Source organism: Hyla sarda, chromosome 4 (assembly GCF_029499605.1).
Source record: "Hyla sarda isolate aHylSar1 chromosome 4, aHylSar1.hap1, whole genome shotgun sequence".
Taxonomy (NCBI): domain Eukaryota; kingdom Metazoa; phylum Chordata; class Amphibia; order Anura; family Hylidae; genus Hyla; species Hyla sarda.
In genome coordinates this window covers 302,865,494-302,886,066 of record NC_079192.1, presented here as the reverse complement: position 1 = coordinate 302,886,066, position 20,573 = coordinate 302,865,494, and the positions used below count along the sequence as shown (strand labels likewise).

General features: G+C 40.9%; 1 protein-coding gene across 2 annotated transcripts; it reads right to left on the bottom strand.

Moving 5' to 3' along the window:
• Nucleotides 1-3,086: 3,086 nt before the first annotated feature.
• On the bottom strand, nucleotides 3,087-18,671 carry FGFR4 (fibroblast growth factor receptor 4). Of its 2 annotated transcripts, none has more exons than XM_056574730.1 (18): nucleotides 18,326-18,671; nucleotides 15,186-15,341; nucleotides 13,812-14,066; nucleotides 13,384-13,476; nucleotides 12,862-13,028; nucleotides 12,629-12,752; nucleotides 11,872-12,062; nucleotides 10,944-11,082; nucleotides 10,463-10,653; nucleotides 9,640-9,785; nucleotides 9,419-9,540; nucleotides 7,599-7,709; nucleotides 7,291-7,481; nucleotides 6,930-7,052; nucleotides 6,773-6,843; nucleotides 4,990-5,127; nucleotides 4,250-4,355; nucleotides 3,087-4,044 (listed from the first exon to the last, which is right to left on the bottom strand). In XM_056574730.1, the coding sequence occupies exons 2-18, from the start codon at nucleotides 15,277-15,279 to the stop codon at nucleotides 3,886-3,888; spliced, it is 2,421 nt and encodes an 806-aa protein (XP_056430705.1). In that variant the 5' UTR covers nucleotides 15,280-15,341; nucleotides 18,326-18,671; the 3' UTR covers nucleotides 3,087-3,885. The 2 variants fall into 2 exon arrangements, with proteins under 2 accessions (XP_056430705.1, XP_056430706.1); XM_056574731.1 differs by having other exon boundaries at nucleotides 13,812-14,063.
• Between the last annotated feature and the right edge of the window lie 1,902 nt (nucleotides 18,672-20,573).

Sequence of the window (20,573 nt, the reverse complement as noted above, 5' to 3'; positions counted from 1 at the left end):
CTGCCGGTCACTTATCATTCCCCGGCGTCCTCCTGCGGTCCGGTCCTCCAACCATAGAGGCAGAGGAGCGCAGGAGGACGCGCGCCCACCGGGGCCTGGTGAGTGACCGGCCGTGCTATCTTAAGTGATCCGGTCACCGCTCCCTTGTCCCGGCACCTACTGCTATGGTCCATAGGCCATAGCAGTAGATGGTGACCCGGGCCGGAGGAGCGGTGATCGGAACTCTGTGGGGGCAGACCAGTACAGACATACAGCCTGCAGCCATACACTGTATATGGCTGGAAGCTGTATGTCTGTTGGGGGGAGCTGCCTACTATTGTGGGGGAACTGCTGACCTAATGTGGGGGGAGCTGCCTACTATTGTGGGGGAACTGCTGACCTAATGTGGGAGAATTGCCTACAAATGTGGGGGGAGCTGCCTACAAATGTGGGGGGGGGGCTGCCTACAAATGTGGGGGGGGGCTGCCTACAAATGTGGGGGGGAGCTGCCTACTAATGTGGGGAAACTGCTACTAATGTGGGGTAACTCCCGACCTTTTATGGGGGAGCTGCCTACTATTGTGAACTATACTGCCTACCCAATGTGGGGGAACATGATGCCTACCTAGTGTGGGGGGGGGGGGGGGGGGGGGGGAACTACAAGGTACCGTACATCACGGTAGGAGGGGTAGTCATATGGCGAGTATATCCCAAACTCTATATTTTAACTGTAAAAGTTAGGGCTCGTCTTTTACGGTAGTAAAATAAAACAAAACCTACATAAAATGGATATCTTTGTGACCATATAGACCTACAGAATAAATATATGGTGTCACTTCTACAGAAAATTACACTACATAGAAACGGAAGTCCCCAAAAGTTACAAAACTGCGTTTTTTTTTCCATTTCACCGTATATATATATATTTATTTTTTTTTTTTTTCCCAGTAGATTTTGTTATTAAATGATTGTCATTACAAAGTATATTTGGTGGCGCAAAAGAAAAAAAAACAAGCCCTTATAGGTCTGTAGGTGCCCAATTGAAATAGTTATGATTTTTAGAAGGGGAGTAGGAAAAAACAAATATTGGCTTGGTCCTTAAGGGCTTACCAGTTTTTATTTTACTTTGTGTCTGTGACCACTCATTCCTTATTCTCACACACCACAACTCCTGTAACTTAGGCATTAGCTGATCTAAGCTGCAATTGCAAAAATGCAGTTAAAAAATAAAAAAACTTACATTTAAAAATAAAAAAAAGGTACAAAAAATTCTGAGAAAAGTAAAAATTGCCCATCAAGTGAAAGTTTTATGTGGTTGTAGAAGTAAATCCGTAATCTCGATTATATGCTTGAATTTTGGACAATCCTCTTGATCACAGATTTAGTACCATATCCCTATTTTGATATACTTTGCAAAATACTGTATACCCAAAAACATAACCATAAGACAGATTTTAAAATCCCACAGAAACTGATGGTAAAACCTCAGCTGTGTTTTAGTTAAATATTCAATTCACAGTATTGTTGTTTGGTAAATCTGTAATCCCCTGCAGTGTAATTGCATGTGTGTTTGTAGGGGGGAGCAGGTGTGTGTATATATATGAAGGACTCTTTTCATTAAGATGCAGGGGAGGAGACGCATTAGATAATGTGTAGCAAGAATTCCCAAGGCTACTAAGCCTGTCCTTCTGGCCACAGAACAATGGATTGGTGGGGAAGAAGTTGCTTCTCCCTCGGGACAGTGCTTGCCCTGCCAGGTATTCAGTCAATGTGCAGCATGCATCATAGTGTTACAATTGGAAACGGCCAAAGGGTCTGAGGCCAAGTAACTAAACCCCCCCACCATTCACTGCTCCACACAGATCAATCACAAGCCCCCTGCTTACTGCAAAGGGTTTACAGGTCAATCATTTGCTTCCCTATGGAGACCTTTAAAAAAGGAAGAAAAAAAATACTTTTTGTTGTAAAACATCAACTTTCATTAGCCCTGGGTTAATAATGCCACTCAGTAGTGATCACACATGGAAATAAAACTATAGAATCAATAATATGTTGGATGTCAGCTGTGGCTTTTTAGGATTTTCTCTCTCTATGTGCGATAGATTGTATAAAATAGATGTGAGATTTGTGTTGGCGACATACCAGGATATGCCATAAAATATATGATTATTAAAGGTTCCGCAGATATGCATTCAACAAATATAAGAACCACTTTTGCTTTTCTACTACACTGCATAATGCTAGACTTTTAGATCAGGGGTCAGCATAGTGCCTGTGCCCCTTGCGCTCGGGCATCATCAGCCGCCCCCCGCCCCCCCCATTGATTGGAGATACCCGATTTCATGGCATATCCTACCAATATGCTATTGATGTCTGAAGTGGGAAAACCCTTAAAGGGGTATTCCAGCGCTAAGACATCTTATCCCCTATCCAAAGAATAGGGGATAAGATGCCTGATCGCGGGGGTCTTGCTCCCATTGACAGCTGTCATGCCCCCTCTCATTGGCTTGCAGTAATCCGACCCGGAGCAAACATGCTACGGGGACTGATTATAACTGGATGTTGCGTGCAAGATCACAGGGGTCCCAATCGGCGGTACCCCTTTAAAAAGGATAACTGTCAGCCTGTTCACCCACTCTAAACCCAATACACTGAGTTATAGTGTTCGTGAACAGGAGTCCAACGAGGGGTCACTTCCTTAAATACGTCTAGTAGGTGCTTATATATGTCCTCCAGAAGATCCTCGGCTAAATTCAGTGAATCATGCACGGGGGTGGGGCTTCCCAGGCTCAATTCACATATTCATTGTCTGTGACTCCACATCCAAGTGGAAAATGAATATGTAAATTGAGCAAGCGAAGCCCCACCTATTCACTGAATTAGCAGAGGATCTTCTGGGGGGACATAGCTCAGGACTTAATGGCTGTATTTAAGTAAGTGACCCCACACCCACACTATTACCAAGTGTATTAAGTTTAGTGTGGGTGAACGGGCTGACCGTTTTCCTTTAACTACTTGTGAATTGGTCTATCAGACAATACAGGAGAAAAAGAACAATGATAATAAAAGTCAACAGAAATAGTATGTTAGATATAATTTAAGTCTTTATATTAAAAGTAACTTTTTTTACAATATATAAAATAAATCAAACTTGAAATATGAAACTTTTGGTAAACTGCAAAAGAGCATATTCTGTATTAAATATATCTATAGTGTATAAAAGCTTTCTGATTTGTAAGGATCCTTCAAAGTCCATTGTATGTGAATATAAAAATATCATTGAGATAAATTATATGGCAGCTAGAAGAAAAATCCATGAAAACAAATACATGAAATAAGGCCTCAGGTCCTCACTTCAACTAAACGTTTCAAATGACCTATTGTATGCAATAAGACAAGAACTGGACATAAATATTTCTGTTAGAAAATATTTACAAACTTTAAAAACCATAAAAACTCCAGGCACTTTGGGGCCACTTGTAATTCCAGATTGCAGCATGGCATTACAAATGCAGAAATTATTAACAGGCAGGTAAAGCTATGTTCCCAGCAGCACAGTGCTTCCCAGTAGCTTTTTGACAACCCTTAAAACACGACTGGGGAAAAGCATCCCTGCAAACGGTAGTCCTTCACATCCACAACATGGCGTTTTACTACATATTCCCAGACATGACAGAGCCAGTCAAGGGCTCACAGTGCTTTGCATCCTGTATACCGGTAGCTTGAGGTCAGCACCAATGTAATTTTTATTTCTCCCAAGCAGAACAGAAAAGCAGCACAGTGTTTCACCAGTGTCTACAAAACTAGGCACGGTTAACGTCTCTTGATTAAACTGGGTTCCTTGTGAGGGTATACGCAGTACTTGTAATGTCCATATTCCCCCATTATAACCAGCTGTAGTTTTTTTCAGGTCCCCATATGAGAATGTACATTGTGATAATTGAAGACATAGTTAGGACTTGGTACAGGATCATGTGTAAACACAGAGTCAGAAGAGGAACATGTGCTTGCAGTGTCTTCACAGGAGGGAGAATACTGTTCAAAGGGCATTGACAGGTCCAAATACTAAGGAGTAGAAAGAAAAAGGAAAAGATCAGAAAGCGAACCAGGACAAATATACATTTAACAGTGCTGGTATGCCATTGCATATAATACAAGATAGCCAATATAAACAGAACAGTTATACACCATCCTCCAAGACAACATGGTAAATATTTAGATTCATATGGAGGAGAAATCTGAACATAATATAAAAAATATGTAATCTTACCTCCTCTGACACAGCTGTGAGAATTCGGTCAAGCTGTTCTACTAACTGTTTGAATGTTGGCCTTTGTGATGGGACAGCATGCCAGCACTCTCTCATCAACATGTACCTACAAAAGAGGCCATCCATTAATACTTCATATTTAATTATACAAGACTGGCACCACGCCTCTTATACTTAATAGTTCAAACTATAAGCCCTTCACATTGCTGAAATGTATTGAGGAACCAGTGTAAAAATCAGGATTGAAAACAATACAGAAGTGTATAACAAAAGAATACAGATGTAACTGAACTCATTCTCTGGATCAAACATACAGCATTGTTTTACTAATATATTTCACCCCCCGATTTACCAGATACATTTGTAGCCATACATTTTCAATAACTAATCTCTGTGGAACATTTGTTTGGCCAACAGTTACCTCTCCTGACCTACAGCCAAACCTTTATCAGTCTGCTATGGGGAGTGGCAATCTGCAGCCAGACAGCTCTGCAATTACTTATCTCTCCCAGAACAGCAAGATAAAATACAACATGCCAGATCCTTCACGCACACCGACATCATCTTTGGGGTGGGCAGTGGGTTAAGGAGTCACCCTACACTTTAGACAGCCTGCCAAGTCAGCCAAAGTTGGCGGATTGGGTCAACTATCGTCTCAATTGTATGGACACCTTAAATTGGCTCATACTTAATAACATATATATTTAAAAAATAAAAAATAAAGTCAAATCGGTGCTTACAGTTCATGGGTACAATTTGATGGCTTATCCATTCTATGTCCTTCTCGTAACAGTTTGAACAGCTCTTCGACTGGAATGCCAGGATACGGAGAACCACCAAGAGTAAATATCTCCCAAGTTAAAATTCCAAATGACCATCTAGAAAATACATATTTAAAAATCAGGTCAGAGCAATGTCTTCGAATATACAATGTTAAGAAGATCATGGAGCCGAGTACAACATGCAACTCAGTGTTTACAATCCATAAAGGGCATTTCCAGTTTTAGCACATAAAAGCCTATACAGTGTTTTAAGAGCAGTCCTGGTCATGTGATGGTCAGAAAGGTGCTCAGCTCTGTACAGTACAATTACCTAAACTTTGTCTTGTAATGAGCTGAGCAACTACCTGTGTGATCCTCACATGATCTGGAAATATTTTCATTCACTAGAAAAAAATAGTATGTAGGGATCTCAAAAATTGCGGAACAGATCCATAAAAATATCACAGATGCATACATTTTAAGTGTCCATAAGAATAAGCATAAAAAATGGGTTATTTGGATATATAAAACATTTATTTATGTTTTTGGGCAAGTTCTAAAAGGCATAACTTAGCCACACACACACTTCCATTGCATGTCTTTTGGTCCACTGCTTGTTGTTTTGCTCCCTATTTCTGAGGCAGGATTGTCTCTACAGTGACCAGTGATAGCTGAGTGGGCTGTCACTTACAAGACTAGTATGTCTTGGAAATAGGAAACAGAGAACACAAGTGGTAACGGGTGTTTTCCCCCCCAGATATCCAGAATACTCCTTAAATATTAAGAAGCTGGAAACCCCCTTTAATGTTTCCTCCAGTGGTACTGCAGTAGACGTAAACAACTGCTTTCCTGTTTCACCTCAGCAGATCATTGGGACAACTAATAATAAGAAGAACCAGTCAAAAATTAAATTAATTATTGAACGTGAACTCCTTCAAGAAGCATTTCTAAACTTGGGGTACTCTGGAGGAATTTTTTTTTTTTTAATCAACTGGTGCCAGAAAGTTAAACAGATTTGTAAATGACTTCTATTAAAAAAATCTTAATCCTTCCAGTACTTATTAGCTGCTGAATACTACAGAGGAAATTTTCTTTTTGGAACACCGAGCTCTCTGCTGACATCTTTGTCCATTTTAGGAACTGTCCAGAGTAGGAGAAAATCCCCATAGCAGACATATGCTGCTCTGGTCAGTTCCTAAAATGGACAAAGATGTCAGCAGAGAGCACTGTGCTCGTGATGTCAGCAGAGAGCTCTGTGTTCCAAAGAGAAAATCATTTCCTCTAGTATTCAGCAGCTAATAACTACTGGAAGGATTAAGATTTTTTTTTTAATAGAAGTCATTTACAAATCTGTAACTTTCTGGCATCTGTTGATTTAAAAAAATAAATAAAAAAAGTTTTCCACTGGAGTACCCCTTTAAGGCTAGGTTCACACTTAGGAATATCTGGTCAGAATTTCTGCCGGAGATCGATCCGGCAGCACTAGGACGCGCGGACTACATTGCCGTCCCCATAGATGGCAATATATTTCTGAGCAGATCTCCCAAAATATCCACCCAGAAATGCATCTATGGGGGCAGCAATGCAGTCTGCTCGGTCCTAGCGACGCCGGCTTCATCTCCGGCAGAAATTCGGCCCAGAAATTCTGCTGTGTGAACCCAGCCTAAGAGTAACAGTGTAATGTTTAAAATCACCTGGGCCACTGCTATGCTATGAGGCTATAAAACCTGAAAAACTATATTAATCTCAAACTGAAACTTACATGTCGCTTTGGTGTGTGTAGACACGGTCAAACAGAGCTTCTGGTGCCATCCACTTTACAGGAAGTCGACCCTGTTTGAATAGATAGCTTGGATTAGAATAAAGAAGATCTACTAGAAAAACACCATAATCATGTACGGTCAAGTAAAAGAACTTACATTGCTAGTCTTTTTGTAGTAATCAATATCATGAATCCCTCGAGCAAGACCAAAGTCAGCAATTTTCATGACGTTATCTTCAGCTACTAGGACATTTCTAGCTGCCAGATCTCTGTGTATGCACTGTAGGAAGGGGGGGGGGGGGGGGGGGGAGAAATAAAAAAATAGGTTGGGTTAAAATATAAAATGTGCTAAATCTTATTACAAAGTACTAAAAAGGTGCAGGTTAACAATAAATGAAATAAATAAATAACATCCCTCTCTCAAATAATAAATAAGTCTAAGCAAAGAGGGACAAAGAGGGGGGGAAAATAAAAAATAAAAGATTTAAGATTTTTTATGAAAATATGGTATAACTTACCTTTTTGGATTCCAGGTATTCCATGCCACGGGCAACTTGATAAGCACAGGACACAAGATCCTTGAAGGATAACAGCTCTTCAGGCACCTTTGTTACATCAAAAGCATCTTCTGGTGTAGGAGGACGTCGGGCACGCAGAAACTCGCGCAAATTTCCCTTGGAGGCATACTCCACAACAACAAATAGTGGACCTGAGCAGAAACATAGTAAAGTTGTTTTTTTTATTTCCAAGCTGTTAAAAAGTGAAATTGTAATCTTTATATATTAATATTAACCTGATATACTAGGAAATAAGATCTCTCACTTACCTTCCTGAGTACACACACCAAGTAGGTTAATTATGTTCTTGTGCTTGCCTATAACCTTCATTAACTCCATCTCAGAGATGAGATCAGACAGGTCTTTATCATTACCATTATCTAGTAGAAAAAACATAAATAAATAAAATAATAAAGTTAGAGAGGTCATATTATTTCTTGCTTAAAGCGTACCCGTCAGATCAAAAAACATTAAAAAAAAAATATATATACATACACACATACACACTATATATATACACACACACACACACACACACACACACATATACATTTTTTTTTAATATATCACTACCTAATCAGTACTATATCAATAAATAATCCTGACCATGTACATTTAATTTTGATGTGTCTAGCACCTTTATTTTTTTAGCTCACTAGTCTTAATTCCTCTCAAAAGGGAGGGGGAGTGGCCTCACTGTGCAGGTCTCCGCCCCCTCCCTCAGTATGCTGTCTGCTCACATCTCCCCTAGCATTAGCAAAACTACAACTCCCAGCTTGTCCTCACTGTCAGGGAATGCTGGGAGTTGTAGTTTTACTAATGCTAGGGGAGATGTGAGCAGGCAAATGGTTACACCTCCCCTAGCATTAGCAAAACTACAATTCCCAGCATGTCCACAGTGTCAAGGTGGGTGTTGTAGTATAGCTAACCCTAGAGGAGATGTGAGCGGTGGGCAGGCAGAGAGTGGCGGGGGGGAGAAGGGGGGGGCAGAGATGTGAGTGGCAGACAATGAGATGCCAGCGGCGCCGGAGGCTGAAAGTGAGTAACGGAGCGGGCAAAGTGAACATAACCCATCATCTAGCCGCAGCACGATGTATCCCTGCTAGGGATACATGTCGGTTATCTCTCCCGCAGTGCTTCTGTCCCCCGATCCCCGAGTGCAGAGATCAGGGGTACAGAAGCAGAGAAAATGTTCGCCGCAGAAGCAACTTGTGTGCCCGAGTAAAGCTGTGAGCGGACACAAGCTGACCGTGGGAGGATTTTTCCTCCAGCATTGAGCCCAGCGCTCACAGCTGTCAATCAAGGAAATGTGTCCATGACATAGGTGATGACGCATGGACATAGCAGGACTAGTATGTGTCCAAGCAAGTGGGGGGGGGGCAGTTGTTTGACTGGCTTTTTCAGTATGAAATACTGAACATTTTCGAATTAAAGCAGTTGCAAAACCTATTGGTTATACATGCTTTACAACATATCAAAAGATTTTGTATCTGCCAGTGCCCATTTAATATGAAGTCCACACTATTTCTCATTCTGCCAAACAAATAAATATTTATATATAATTTATTATAATATAATTTAAGAAAAGACTGGCTGGTCCTTACATAGATCTTAATTTGTTAACAATATTGGGTTGTTTGGGACACTGTACAACTTATCTAAATACTGGTTTAGGCTATGTTAACACCTGAGCTATGGCTTATGTTGACAGCAAGAACTGGGCAGCATGCAGTACTTTTCTTGCTGCCAAAACTATGAAATTCTTGACTGAATGCTATAGAACTATAGAAAATCTTGACCCGGGTACATTTTGCTATTCAGCAGGGTCCGTTTGCCTTATGAATCCATTGTAAAATGGATTAGTCATGATTTTTGTTTACAACCCAGTATAAACAGATTCTTACTGCAAAATCTAGTAACAACTGTAATACACAGGGGAAGACTGGACTAGATGTACCAGTGAAAGCACAAAGGGTAAGCTTTGGGAACATCTTTCCGGACCCTACAGGACTAGATCAGATCCAGTGGTTGCCTCTAAATACATGATCATGTGCTTGAAGCCTAAAGAGAACAACAAGTCAGTACTCACCTTTAAGCATCTTTACTGCTACAGTAATAGGCTTTTCAGGACGATCTTTTTCAATTCCATAGGCCTCAGCTCTTACTACTTGTCCAAAACAGCCCTCTCCTAAAGGCTTTCCTAATACAAGCCTAATGGATAAAAGAAAATAAATATTTATAAAAAAAAAAAAACACAACAGAAGAGAAATAAAAAATAAATTAAAAGTAATAAGGTTGAAAATGACCAACCTGTCCCTGGGGAACTCCCATTTGGCATCTAGAGGCAACTCCACCTCCATTACACCAGGGAGCATAGGTGCACAGCTGGAAGATAAGCGAGTGATGCGGATCAAAGGGGCACTGGACTTTCCAGAGGAACTCGACTCTAGGGAAAACTGTGGGATGAAACATTTCAAGAATGATCAGCCAAACTGATGCTCTTAATATGTAAAAGCACAAAAAAAAGACAAAAGCTGACAAGTATTACCAACCATTTTGACTGTTAAGACTTTGTGAATCATATCTGTATGATCGTTTGGGGAAGCAGACTAAAGGCTGGGTTCACATCACGTTTTAGAAAAATACGAACCGCATACGGCTGGGGGGAGCTTAAACTGGGCGCTCCTGTATCCCTGCCGTATGCAATGTATTTCAATGAGCCGACCGGAGTGAAACGCTGACTCCGGTGAGATCATTTTTGCCCCGTATGCGGTTTTCCCGATGGACCTAAAACCGTGGTACACTACAGTTTTAGGTCCGGTGGGGAAAAACGCATACGGGGCAGAAAGGAGCTGACCGGAGTCAGCGTTAGGGATTTGTTACCCATTACTGTCAAGTCAGCTAATAGTCTGGCTCTTTGCACAAGCTAATAAAAAATAAAAAAAATTAAAAAAAATTATAAAATCTCTCTCTCTATACAAACACATACATATACACACACAAAAAAAATTATTGGTTAAGAGTTAAGTCTGCCACATCCTCATTTGGATCATTAAGAAAAAAAAGCTAAAGAAAAACAAAAACAAGGTACAAAGATACCAAATTACCTTTAGAATTATTGAATATTTCTTACCTGTCGTATAAGTGGGAACTTTGTAAGCTTATGCACTGCAGGCGGCTGTAAGGTTTGCTTGCTGTGTGGAGTTTGCATACGGCAAAGAATCACAATGACAACAGCCATTACCACAGCTAGGAATCCAGAAGTGTATATAATTATATCCATATATCTGGACTCTGCAGGCTCTTGCTCCTCTAGGTCATCATCTGTGGGGAGAAGAAAATAGCCAGGGTCAGTGCATCTGTGACCTTGACCTTCTTTATGGCCTCTGTCTCCTTTCTTAGCTAGTCCCATCTGTTATTCATGTCTAACCCACACATTTTCTCATATTCAAAGCAATTTCACAACTTGAAATGATAGCTCAAGACTTCCTATACAGATGTGCCTTGGCTGCAGTTTTAATGGTATATTTAAGAATTGCAAAATATACATTATAAACACACAAGCACAATCTCCCACTAAGTATGGCACAAGTTCATAGGCATTCTATACGTACTAGGCAGAACTGTTAGCCAAGCAGACTGATATGAAAGACCAATTGAATTCCCTGCTAGACATGTGTATTCTCCTGCATCTTCCATTGTGATGTTTCGCAGATGAAGCACCTCTACTTCTGAAGTGTTGATATCGGCAGTCTAAAAAAAAATAAATAAAAATAAAAAAAAATACAAATAAAAAAATAAGTACATTACAAGGGAAGTGTCACATTCATGATGAAGCAACATTAAAAAGGAAAAAAAAAAAAAGAAAGAAAAAAAAATGGAGTGCTGACCGCACTTGTGTTTATGTCTCCACCAATTTAGGGAACAATTTTCCCCCTGTTCTCATGATCTGAGGGAGTCACAGTAGTTGTACCCAGCTAGTTGTTCCCCCATCATGTGGATTAGGAAGTGTTGGGAAATAGGAATACCTCTTTAAAAAAAATATGTGACGCATCCAGTATTTAAAAATAAATAAAATTCACAAAAGTAGGCCTCTATTGAATCCAAGCGAGCTACCTGACTCAGGGGTTACATTACCCATGCCATAGCTTCTTTGATAAACTTACAAACTTTAATCAAAAGAATTGTTTCTCTACTTGTTTAAGAAAATAATTTTTTTTTTTTACCTTGGTACGCACTATTTAAAAAAATTCAATACATAGAGTTTGTGCATGTACAAAATTGGTAAACAGCGTCTTAACTTTTAGGACCAAAATATTTTGGTTATTAATGGGTTAAGTATAAATTACAAATGGAGACTTGTGTTTCCAGTATGATCAGGGCCAGGTTACATGATGGTATCAAGTACCAGTCAGGATGAAGAGTTAGCACATAACATTACAAGTTTTGCAGACGGGGTCTAAATCACTAAACGAAAACTGACAAGTTATCATGGAAGAGCAGCAAAGAGCCAATAAATGACATAACAGGAAGCAAACTTACCTTTAATACTTGTACATATGGTGCATCATCAGGGCCAAAGCGGCTCCCATTCATTTCAATGTGTTTAAGCCACTGGATGTGCGGTTGAGCATCGCTGTACACCTTACACAGGAACTCCACATCGCTGCCCACACGAGCTGTGGTATTTGCTGGGAGACCGGCTTGCAAAATAGGCCGATGTGAGGATCTCTCTTTAGGGACAATCAGAAGAAAAAAAAGTTAGTGTGTACAACAAAACTACAGGTATGATATTAAATCATCGTCATCCATTTACAAATATTTTCGTATCACCATGACTAATGTAGATTTTAAATGACAGTTCAAAGTCTACAGATAAATTTACACTTAGAGTTTGTAACATGACTCGTGAAGTAAAACCACCTACAAAATCTAATGTTAGCATTAAGATGAGGACAAACATCCATAAAAAATGGCCTGCAGTGCAGACAGTATCTCCATAAAGCCAGCTAGATAGCCAGCAGACACTTGTAGGAGCTATCAGAGGGCCGGCTGGAGAACAGATAGCCACACTCATTAGGTTTACGACACAAATAGGATATTATTGACTTTGAAGTTCCAGAAGGTCTCAGGACAGAGCTGGGACATCATCAGTTATTTATAGGGATCCCTGCCCACACACGCCAGTTACTTTTTTTATGACTATTGCTCCATATACTTAAACAGCAAATATGAAACACTCTTCTCACCCAACAATATTAATACAAAAGAAAATACTCAAGTAAGCAAGTCTACTTACCAAGCACATCTAATATGTATGTATATGTGATGGTGCCCATCTTGTTTTCCACCAGGCAAGTGTAGTTGCCCCGGTCTGAGGGTACCACACTTTCCATGACAAGACTCCAATGCTGGTGCCTTAGCTAGACAGAAGCAAATAATATTTTTGAGGTGAAAATTCTCTCTTTACCAATTTTTATTTTGGCATAACTAGCTTAATGTTTAGTCTGCAAAATTGTGTATATTGCTCACCTGAATACCCCCTATGCGGTGCTCTCCTCTAAATTCTTTTCCATTTTTCAGCCATCGAATGGTCGGGAGGGGGCTGCCCCCTGCTGCACAGCGAAACTTTACAGTATTTCCAGCAGGTAAAGCATATAACTTTTTCTCCATACGACGCGGATGGGTCCAATATGGCGCTGGAAGAGACAAGGCAATATCATTAGAATCTGTGTTTACAGGGTAACGGAAAGGTACATGAACACTTTTAGGACTGTTGAACAGATCGAAAAATATATTTACAGCAGTGAAATAAATATTCAGTGTTCCGTTTGCCTACAACACTGTTAGAAAGTCAGGCTCTGCTTATCTGTAAGCCTTAGGGCATAGGTCAGAGGCATCTTTACTCATCTCTCAGGGCCATGACAGACAGTCTGGTCTTTGGTATGTTGAGAACGTCTGCTATACACTACGATTAGAGTTTACAGCCTTGATGGGCGGAGGATTGAGGACATTATAACCTCTAATTTGTAACCTCAATAAGAGAGCACTCACCTTGGTAGATATAGACAGGTTCCTCACTCAAATCGCCCTGAAAATCTTCCCTGCGGCCATCCTCATCATCTTCATCCCCAGATGCTGCTGAATCTGAGAAACAAAAACAACCGTAAGAACTAGGAGCCTCAAAGGCATTGTTCTTTTCATCCCAATATTAGTGCGAACAATGCATAATTATAAGTGGCTTTACAGGTCATGAACATGCTGCTAGAACAAATTACTGCTGCCTCAGAGGCATGAATTCAGGAAAAGACAGGCCTGTAGACTATACATTATACAACGTGGAGAGCATTCTATGTAAGAACATACAACTTTATCACCCAACACAGTCGGCATATTGGCTTACTAAAGGATAAAACACAACACCCTGCAGCCGACGACATAGCATGTTAGTCTATTTACTAGATAAAAACTCAATCACTCACCCACAACAGATATGGAGAACCTTCGCAGGATTTGACCGGTACCACGAACCACACACAGATACAGTCCTGAATCTTCATAGGTTAGGTCTACCATTTCCAAAACAGAGCCTTCTAAGTGAATCCTCTGTCCCGCCAGCAGCCTCTCCTGTTCTCTATACCAGTTAATGTTACTACTGTAATTGGAATCACAGGAAAGACGCAAGGGGCTTCCAGGATCAAGAAGATGATGTTCTTCGAGCTCAGGTGCTGACTCTGCTGAAAGAGCAGAGTGGTTTTAGCATCTTCCTTCCGTTATATTACGGATCATTCAACAGCTCTCCAATATTTTCAATTATCACCAATTTCCTTCTATAGAATTAGTTTAAAGCGTTAAGCCAAAAACATCACATAAAAAGCTGTTACATGTAATGCCAGAATGGAAATGCTTCTATCCTGTGCCAAAAATATTGTTACATCTACAGCACATGGGACAGTTCTATATCATATACACATGACTCAGTTACTTAACCCCTAGAATACCACGCCCACAAGACACGCTTGTGTTTATTTAACCACTAGATGAACTTTGTTGCTTTTTGGAGTCTCAGTGTGAAAGAGACACACTCCAGAGGGGTGCCATTTTTCGCACCTCAGCCAATTTTACCATGCTGAACTTGTATTTTGACCTAGCAGTAACCTTTTGACCTCAAAGCAATTCGTCTCCTGACATAATGCTATCGGGGGTGGGGGAGAAAATACCTTTTTCTATATTAAAAAAAAAAAAAAACTGATTATGCTATAGGAAACAAGATATTGCCCAGTTTTTACATATTTCACACTCAAAGGCACCAAAAAGCCTGTTCGCTTTAGGTTCCCTCATTTAAAACATTATGCAGAATATGAGGATGGTATTCGTTAAAGGTGTTATTTGCTGAACGTAGACATAAAGATGACTTTTTGTGAAAGCCACTAAAATTCATAGGTATAAAATTTATATTTTTACATCATCTACTATTATACATTGCTAAATCCTTTAAAAAAAAAATTTGCTTTTTGAACCATGAGAAATCAGTCAGTCACATAGGTCAGAAGACTTCTACATGCTTAAAATGTTCCCTCAGTCAGAGAAAAATACATATAAGCTTTTGGAAAAGGTGGATACAGTCCTAGGAGAGAGGGTCTCCTAGGACTTTATCCACATTTTCCAGCCCACCGGAGCACCTGAAAGCTGAACTAATTTATGCAGGATAAAGTCTGCAACCGTCGAGCCGAGAAGTTTGTGATGAATCGAATCAATAACTTCGCTCATCTCTAGCGATCACCAGTCTACTTAGTTTTTTTGGGGGGAGAGTTTGAAGAGGGCACCAAAGATTAGACTTTTCTTCTTGTAGTTACCTTTCTGACTTTCTTGATCTGACATTGCTGGTTGACATGACGTTGCAGTAAAGAAAGCCAGAAGGCAGATCAGGCATCGTCCTAAGTGCTGCATGGCGATGGCTCCTTATAAGTAGTCTTGACCGGACACGTATGCTCCAATAAAGTGTGGCTAGGCTGAAAGAGAACAATGTAGAAATGAGTATGATCAGACACTTCCTATGGTATACATGCGCAAGAACATCTCAATATTATGAAAAAGGACTGTAGAAAAATATTTTCATTGGATACTCCAAATAACTCGTTTATAAAACATGCATATCAATATACCAATAGTGTATGCGTATACAATTCTATATATTGACACTTGTATACAATATAAAAGTATTGCCTCAATATACACATTTATGAATATATTAGATAGTAAGTAGATTACAATCCTTTGTAACGTCATCAAGACAAATGCCATCATTTACATAGCACAGTCATATGACACCCGATAAGGGAGCATGGCTCTAAGATTATGTCACACACACAGTACTTTTAGTTCAGGTTATGTTTTCTATCAAATGTAACCACTGCTCATTTAACAGATGACTGATACCATTGGTCCAGCCAAGTGATGGAGCAGGAAAATCCAGGAATAAAGAAATGAAATGTGTGCAGGCAGTGGGGGTGGGGGTTTAATTCGCCCACCAGTCCCTGCATTCCAAGGGATATCAATGTGTAACTAGCTGCAGGGACCCTGGGCTCCAGCTTAATCTTTGAACAGAAAACCACAAAGGCCTTTGTGTGCCAAGGCTACCCCTGGTTATAGATTTACAGAATAGTTATGGTACCAGAGTGAGAGTTTACACAGAGCAGCTCTGCAATCTGCAAAGATAAGGAGAGGGTAAATAGAGAATCAGACAAGAAAAACAACACATACATCATAGCAAATCTCAGAGATATTACAGACCACCAACTGTTCTGAAAGAAGAAGAAATCCTAGCACTGGTATAGGAGAGTAATGTAGGAGGAGAGCGCTGCATGCTTTCAGTAGACCCCCCATCGCAAGAGTTACACCGCATTTAGTCACTTCTTCTGGATCAACATTAAAAGTTGTGGCACAAGGGTTACAACAATGTATTAATACACTTCTTCTGGATCCACATTAGACCCCAGCACTGGAGCTACATTGTATTAAGACACTTGTGGACCTACACTGGGGTTGCACTGTATTTAGTCACAGTTTACTATAGGGTCAAGTTGCAAAAGCACTTTCTAAAATGAGAAGAGCTTTCTCAGCCAACACTCCGAATCATCCAGCGCCCGCCACTGCGCCATAACAGACTGCCAGCCATGTGCCACTAGTGAGGACTGTTCTGTTCAGTCATCTATCTGATCGCTATACCATTAAAACAGCAACGTCCCATCAGGGAAAGGTCACCCGATAAAGACTTCACATGCTTATTCCAAAAGGAAGAAAGTATGCTACACCTCGGGTTTGGTGGCCGTGTTCATTGGCCGAATGGGTACCATCCATATAGAGTGAATTATTTACTAGAAAATGATGGGTAGGATATCTAGGTCACCAGAGTAATGCAAAAAGATTAGCCAAACTTTGATCTAGTGCAGTGGTCTTCAAACTGTGGCCCTACAGAAGTTGCAAAACTACAATTCCCAGCATGCCCGGACAGCCGTTGGCTGTCCGGGCATGCTGGGAGTTGTAGTTTTGCAACATCTGGAGGGCCACAGTTTGAAGACCTCTGATCTAGTGTATCACATGTTACATTAAAATAAGCAGGAATAGAAAAAGATAGAAATTGAAAGGAAAAAAAAAAGGGGGGGGGAGGAATTTCACATTAATGTAATTAAAATTCAGTTCACGCTGAATAGGTGTATCCTAAAAACATACAAAAAAAAGTGCCACTCTCTCAAAGTCCATATAGAGCTGTATACCAAAGCTCTGTCGGCATGTATATATGTATGTCAACTTTACAGTGTCTGTGGAAAGCTGGGTAAAGATTAATAATAGTATGTGTTATAAAGAGATACCCCTGAATATGGAGAATGCGCCATCCATTCAGGATCCGAGTAAAGCTGGACTACGAAAGTCGGATCGCTCCCGCAACATAGTCATTAGAAAATCGTCCCTATGGCATAGATCTGTCAGCACATGTATATGAATAGCAACTCGCATCTCGTCATTCACTAGTGAGCTCGGGTAGACTGCACATGTGCTGTAGTCATAATTCCACACTGGGGTTTGTTTAAAATAAAAATAAAAATTATAATAAAATTAAAATATGCAGTTTGGTAGATATATAAATGAATAGATCAGTCTATTAAGATGGGGCACACTTGTTACTGGCTGTAAGAGGGAATCCCTCCAATGCTGTATTGTTTACTATACGAGTTTCGGAATTGCTCTCCTTCATCAGCTCCACATCCATGTTGTATCTGTTTACAGCCATTCAAAATGCCAGAAGACAGGGCATGGATATTCACGGATCGGATGCTACTTCTGGTTGTGGAGCGGATTAAATTGAAAAAAAAAAATAATAAAAAAATTATAATTTATATATATATATATATATATATATATATATATATATATATATATATATATATATATATATTTTTTTTTTTTTTTTTTTTTATAATAATAATAAATAATTTATTATAATAATATTCAAGATGTTGTAGCAGACCCTGCTATAACCTCCACCTACCACTTCTCCATTATCTGGATCGTCTACCATGACTCTAAACCATCATTGATTTTCACAAGCGATCAGATCATCCTAGTCCAGCTTTACTCAGATCCTGAATGATATATTCTGCATATCCAGACACTGCATTATAAAATACATACCACAGAGAAACGTTCACCCAGCTTTCCACAGACTCTGAAAAGTTACCACACACATACATTTGCTGCCAGAGCGATGTTCCCACAATCCAGCTTCATATAGCAATGCATGTACATGAATTGCCTCTATACTACCTGATCACTTCATCTGAATCCGTTACGTGTGATCCACTAGATCGTAGCTTTCCTCGGATAACCTTTTGAACTAGAGCCCAGCCATCACTTCTACATGACATGAAGAAGTTGTGGAAAGTGCTGGCAGCCGACCCTCACCCCTGCTGCCCACCCTGCAGCGTGTGCTCCTCACCTGATCGATCACTTATCGGCTCTTCCCATCCATGTGCAGTGTCCTGTCACCATAAATCCACGCTAGTCCCCAATACACAGCTCCAGTGCGCCAAAAATCCTCCTCATGCGCCCAACATCCCGGGACCCCCAAAGTACAATCCAAAGAGTGCAGCAGCCTGCCGGGCTCCAGCCTGTAGATAGCCGCCCTGTGCCCATAGAAAGCCGCTCCGCCCGTCAGCAGTAGTAGTAGGCTGCATGTAGCGCGCTCGTCCACACACGTCCGTCCTCCGTGCGGTAACACATCCTCAGGAGCGGGCTCTCACGTTACACACACTAGTAACAATGGGCTATAAGGGTGCAATGCTGCAGGGAATCCCAGCACAGTCACCGCCCCCAGGCCCTGCTCCCCCTCCCTCCTCCGGGCTCCTCTGCCGCCCTCCCCCCCCCCCAGCTCCTCACCCTTTCACACTCAAATTAGCTAAGTTCTCCCCCAGCTTTGTGCCGGAGGATTAAACTGCTTCACTTTGCTGGCCAGCTCAGGGTTTTCTCACTCCCAGTATGGCTCCAGCCTCTCTGTACAATAGCCCTGGACCTAATGATGACATTCCTGGCACTTCTGTGAGGAACCCGGGGGTCCCATTGTCATAAACACTGCTGGCCCCCAAACTGCTTCACTTCTGGTGCCATGTTCAGACTGGCACAAATAGGGGCAGTACATAAGCTGCCACCCTAAAGCTGTGTTTTACAAACCATTGTGCCTCCAGCTGTTGCAAAACTACAACTCCCAGCATGCCCGGACAGCCTTTGGCTGTCCGGGCATGCTGGGAGTTGTAGTTTTGCAACAGCTGGAGGCACAATGGTTTGCTCAAAAAATTTCCTGTCACGAAAGCAGAGATTTCCCACCATGGGTTCACACTGCGTTTATGTTTCCGTTTCACTATTTCCGTTACAATACGTTCAATTTTGCAGTATACAAAAACAATTGCGTACGCCAAAAAGAAAATAGTATATGTTTCAATCCATTTGTTATAATGTGAGTCAGCTCAGTTCAGCAGCATGCGTTTTTAGGAGAAATAATACGTATTCTGACAGACGACACAGATTTTCCATTACTGGAACTGAGCACTAGGGCCACACAGCGATTTTGGCCTTTGGCTGTCCGGGCATGCTGGGAGTTGTAGTTTTGCAACAGCTGGAGGCACAATGGTTTGCTCAAAAAATTTCCTGTCACGAAAGCAGAGATTTCCCACCATGGGTTCACACTGCGTTTATGTTTCCGTTTCACTATTTCCGTTACAATACGTTCAATTTTGCAGTATACAAAAACAATTGCGTACGCCAAAAAGAAAATAGTATATGTTTCAATCCATTTGTTATAATGTGAGTCAGCACCATTCAGCAGCATGCGTTTTTAGGAGAAATAATACGTATTCTGACAGACGACACAGATTTCCCATTGCTGGAACTGAGCACTAGGGCCACACAGCGATTTTGGCCTTTGGCTGTCTGGGCATTCTGGGAGTTGTAGTTTTGCAACAGCTGGAGGCACAATGGTTTGCTCAAAAAATTTCCTGTCACGAAAGCAGAGATTTCCCACCATGGGTTCACACTGCGTCAATGTTTCCGTTTCACTATTTCCGTTACAATACGTTCAATTTTGCAGTATACAAAAACAATTGCGTACGCCAAAAAGAAAATAGTATATGTTTCAATCCACTTGTTATAATGTGAGTCAGCTCCATTCAGCAGCATGCGTTTTTAGGAGAAATAATACGTATTCTGACAGACGACACAGATTTTCCATTACTGGAACTGAGCACTAGGGCCACACAGCGATTTTGGCCTTTGGCTGTCCGGGCACGCTGGGAGTTGTAGTTTTGCAACAGCTGGAGGCACAATGGTTTGCTCTAAAAAATTCCTGTCACGAAAGCAGAGATTTCCCACCATGGGTTCACACTGCGTCTATGTTTCCGTTTCACTATTTCCGTTACAATACGTTCAATTTTGCAGTATATAAAAACAATTGCGTACGCCAAAAAGAAAATAGTATATGTTTCAATCCATTTGTTATAATGTAAGTCAGCTCCATACAGCAGCATGCGTTTTTAGGAGAAATAATACGTATTCTGACAGACGACGCAGATTTCCCATTGCTGGAACTGAGCACTAGGGCCACACAGCGATTTTGGCCTTTGGCTGTCCGGGCATGCTGGGAGTTGTAGTTTTGCAACAGCTGGAGGCACAACGGTTTGCAAAACCCTGCTGTA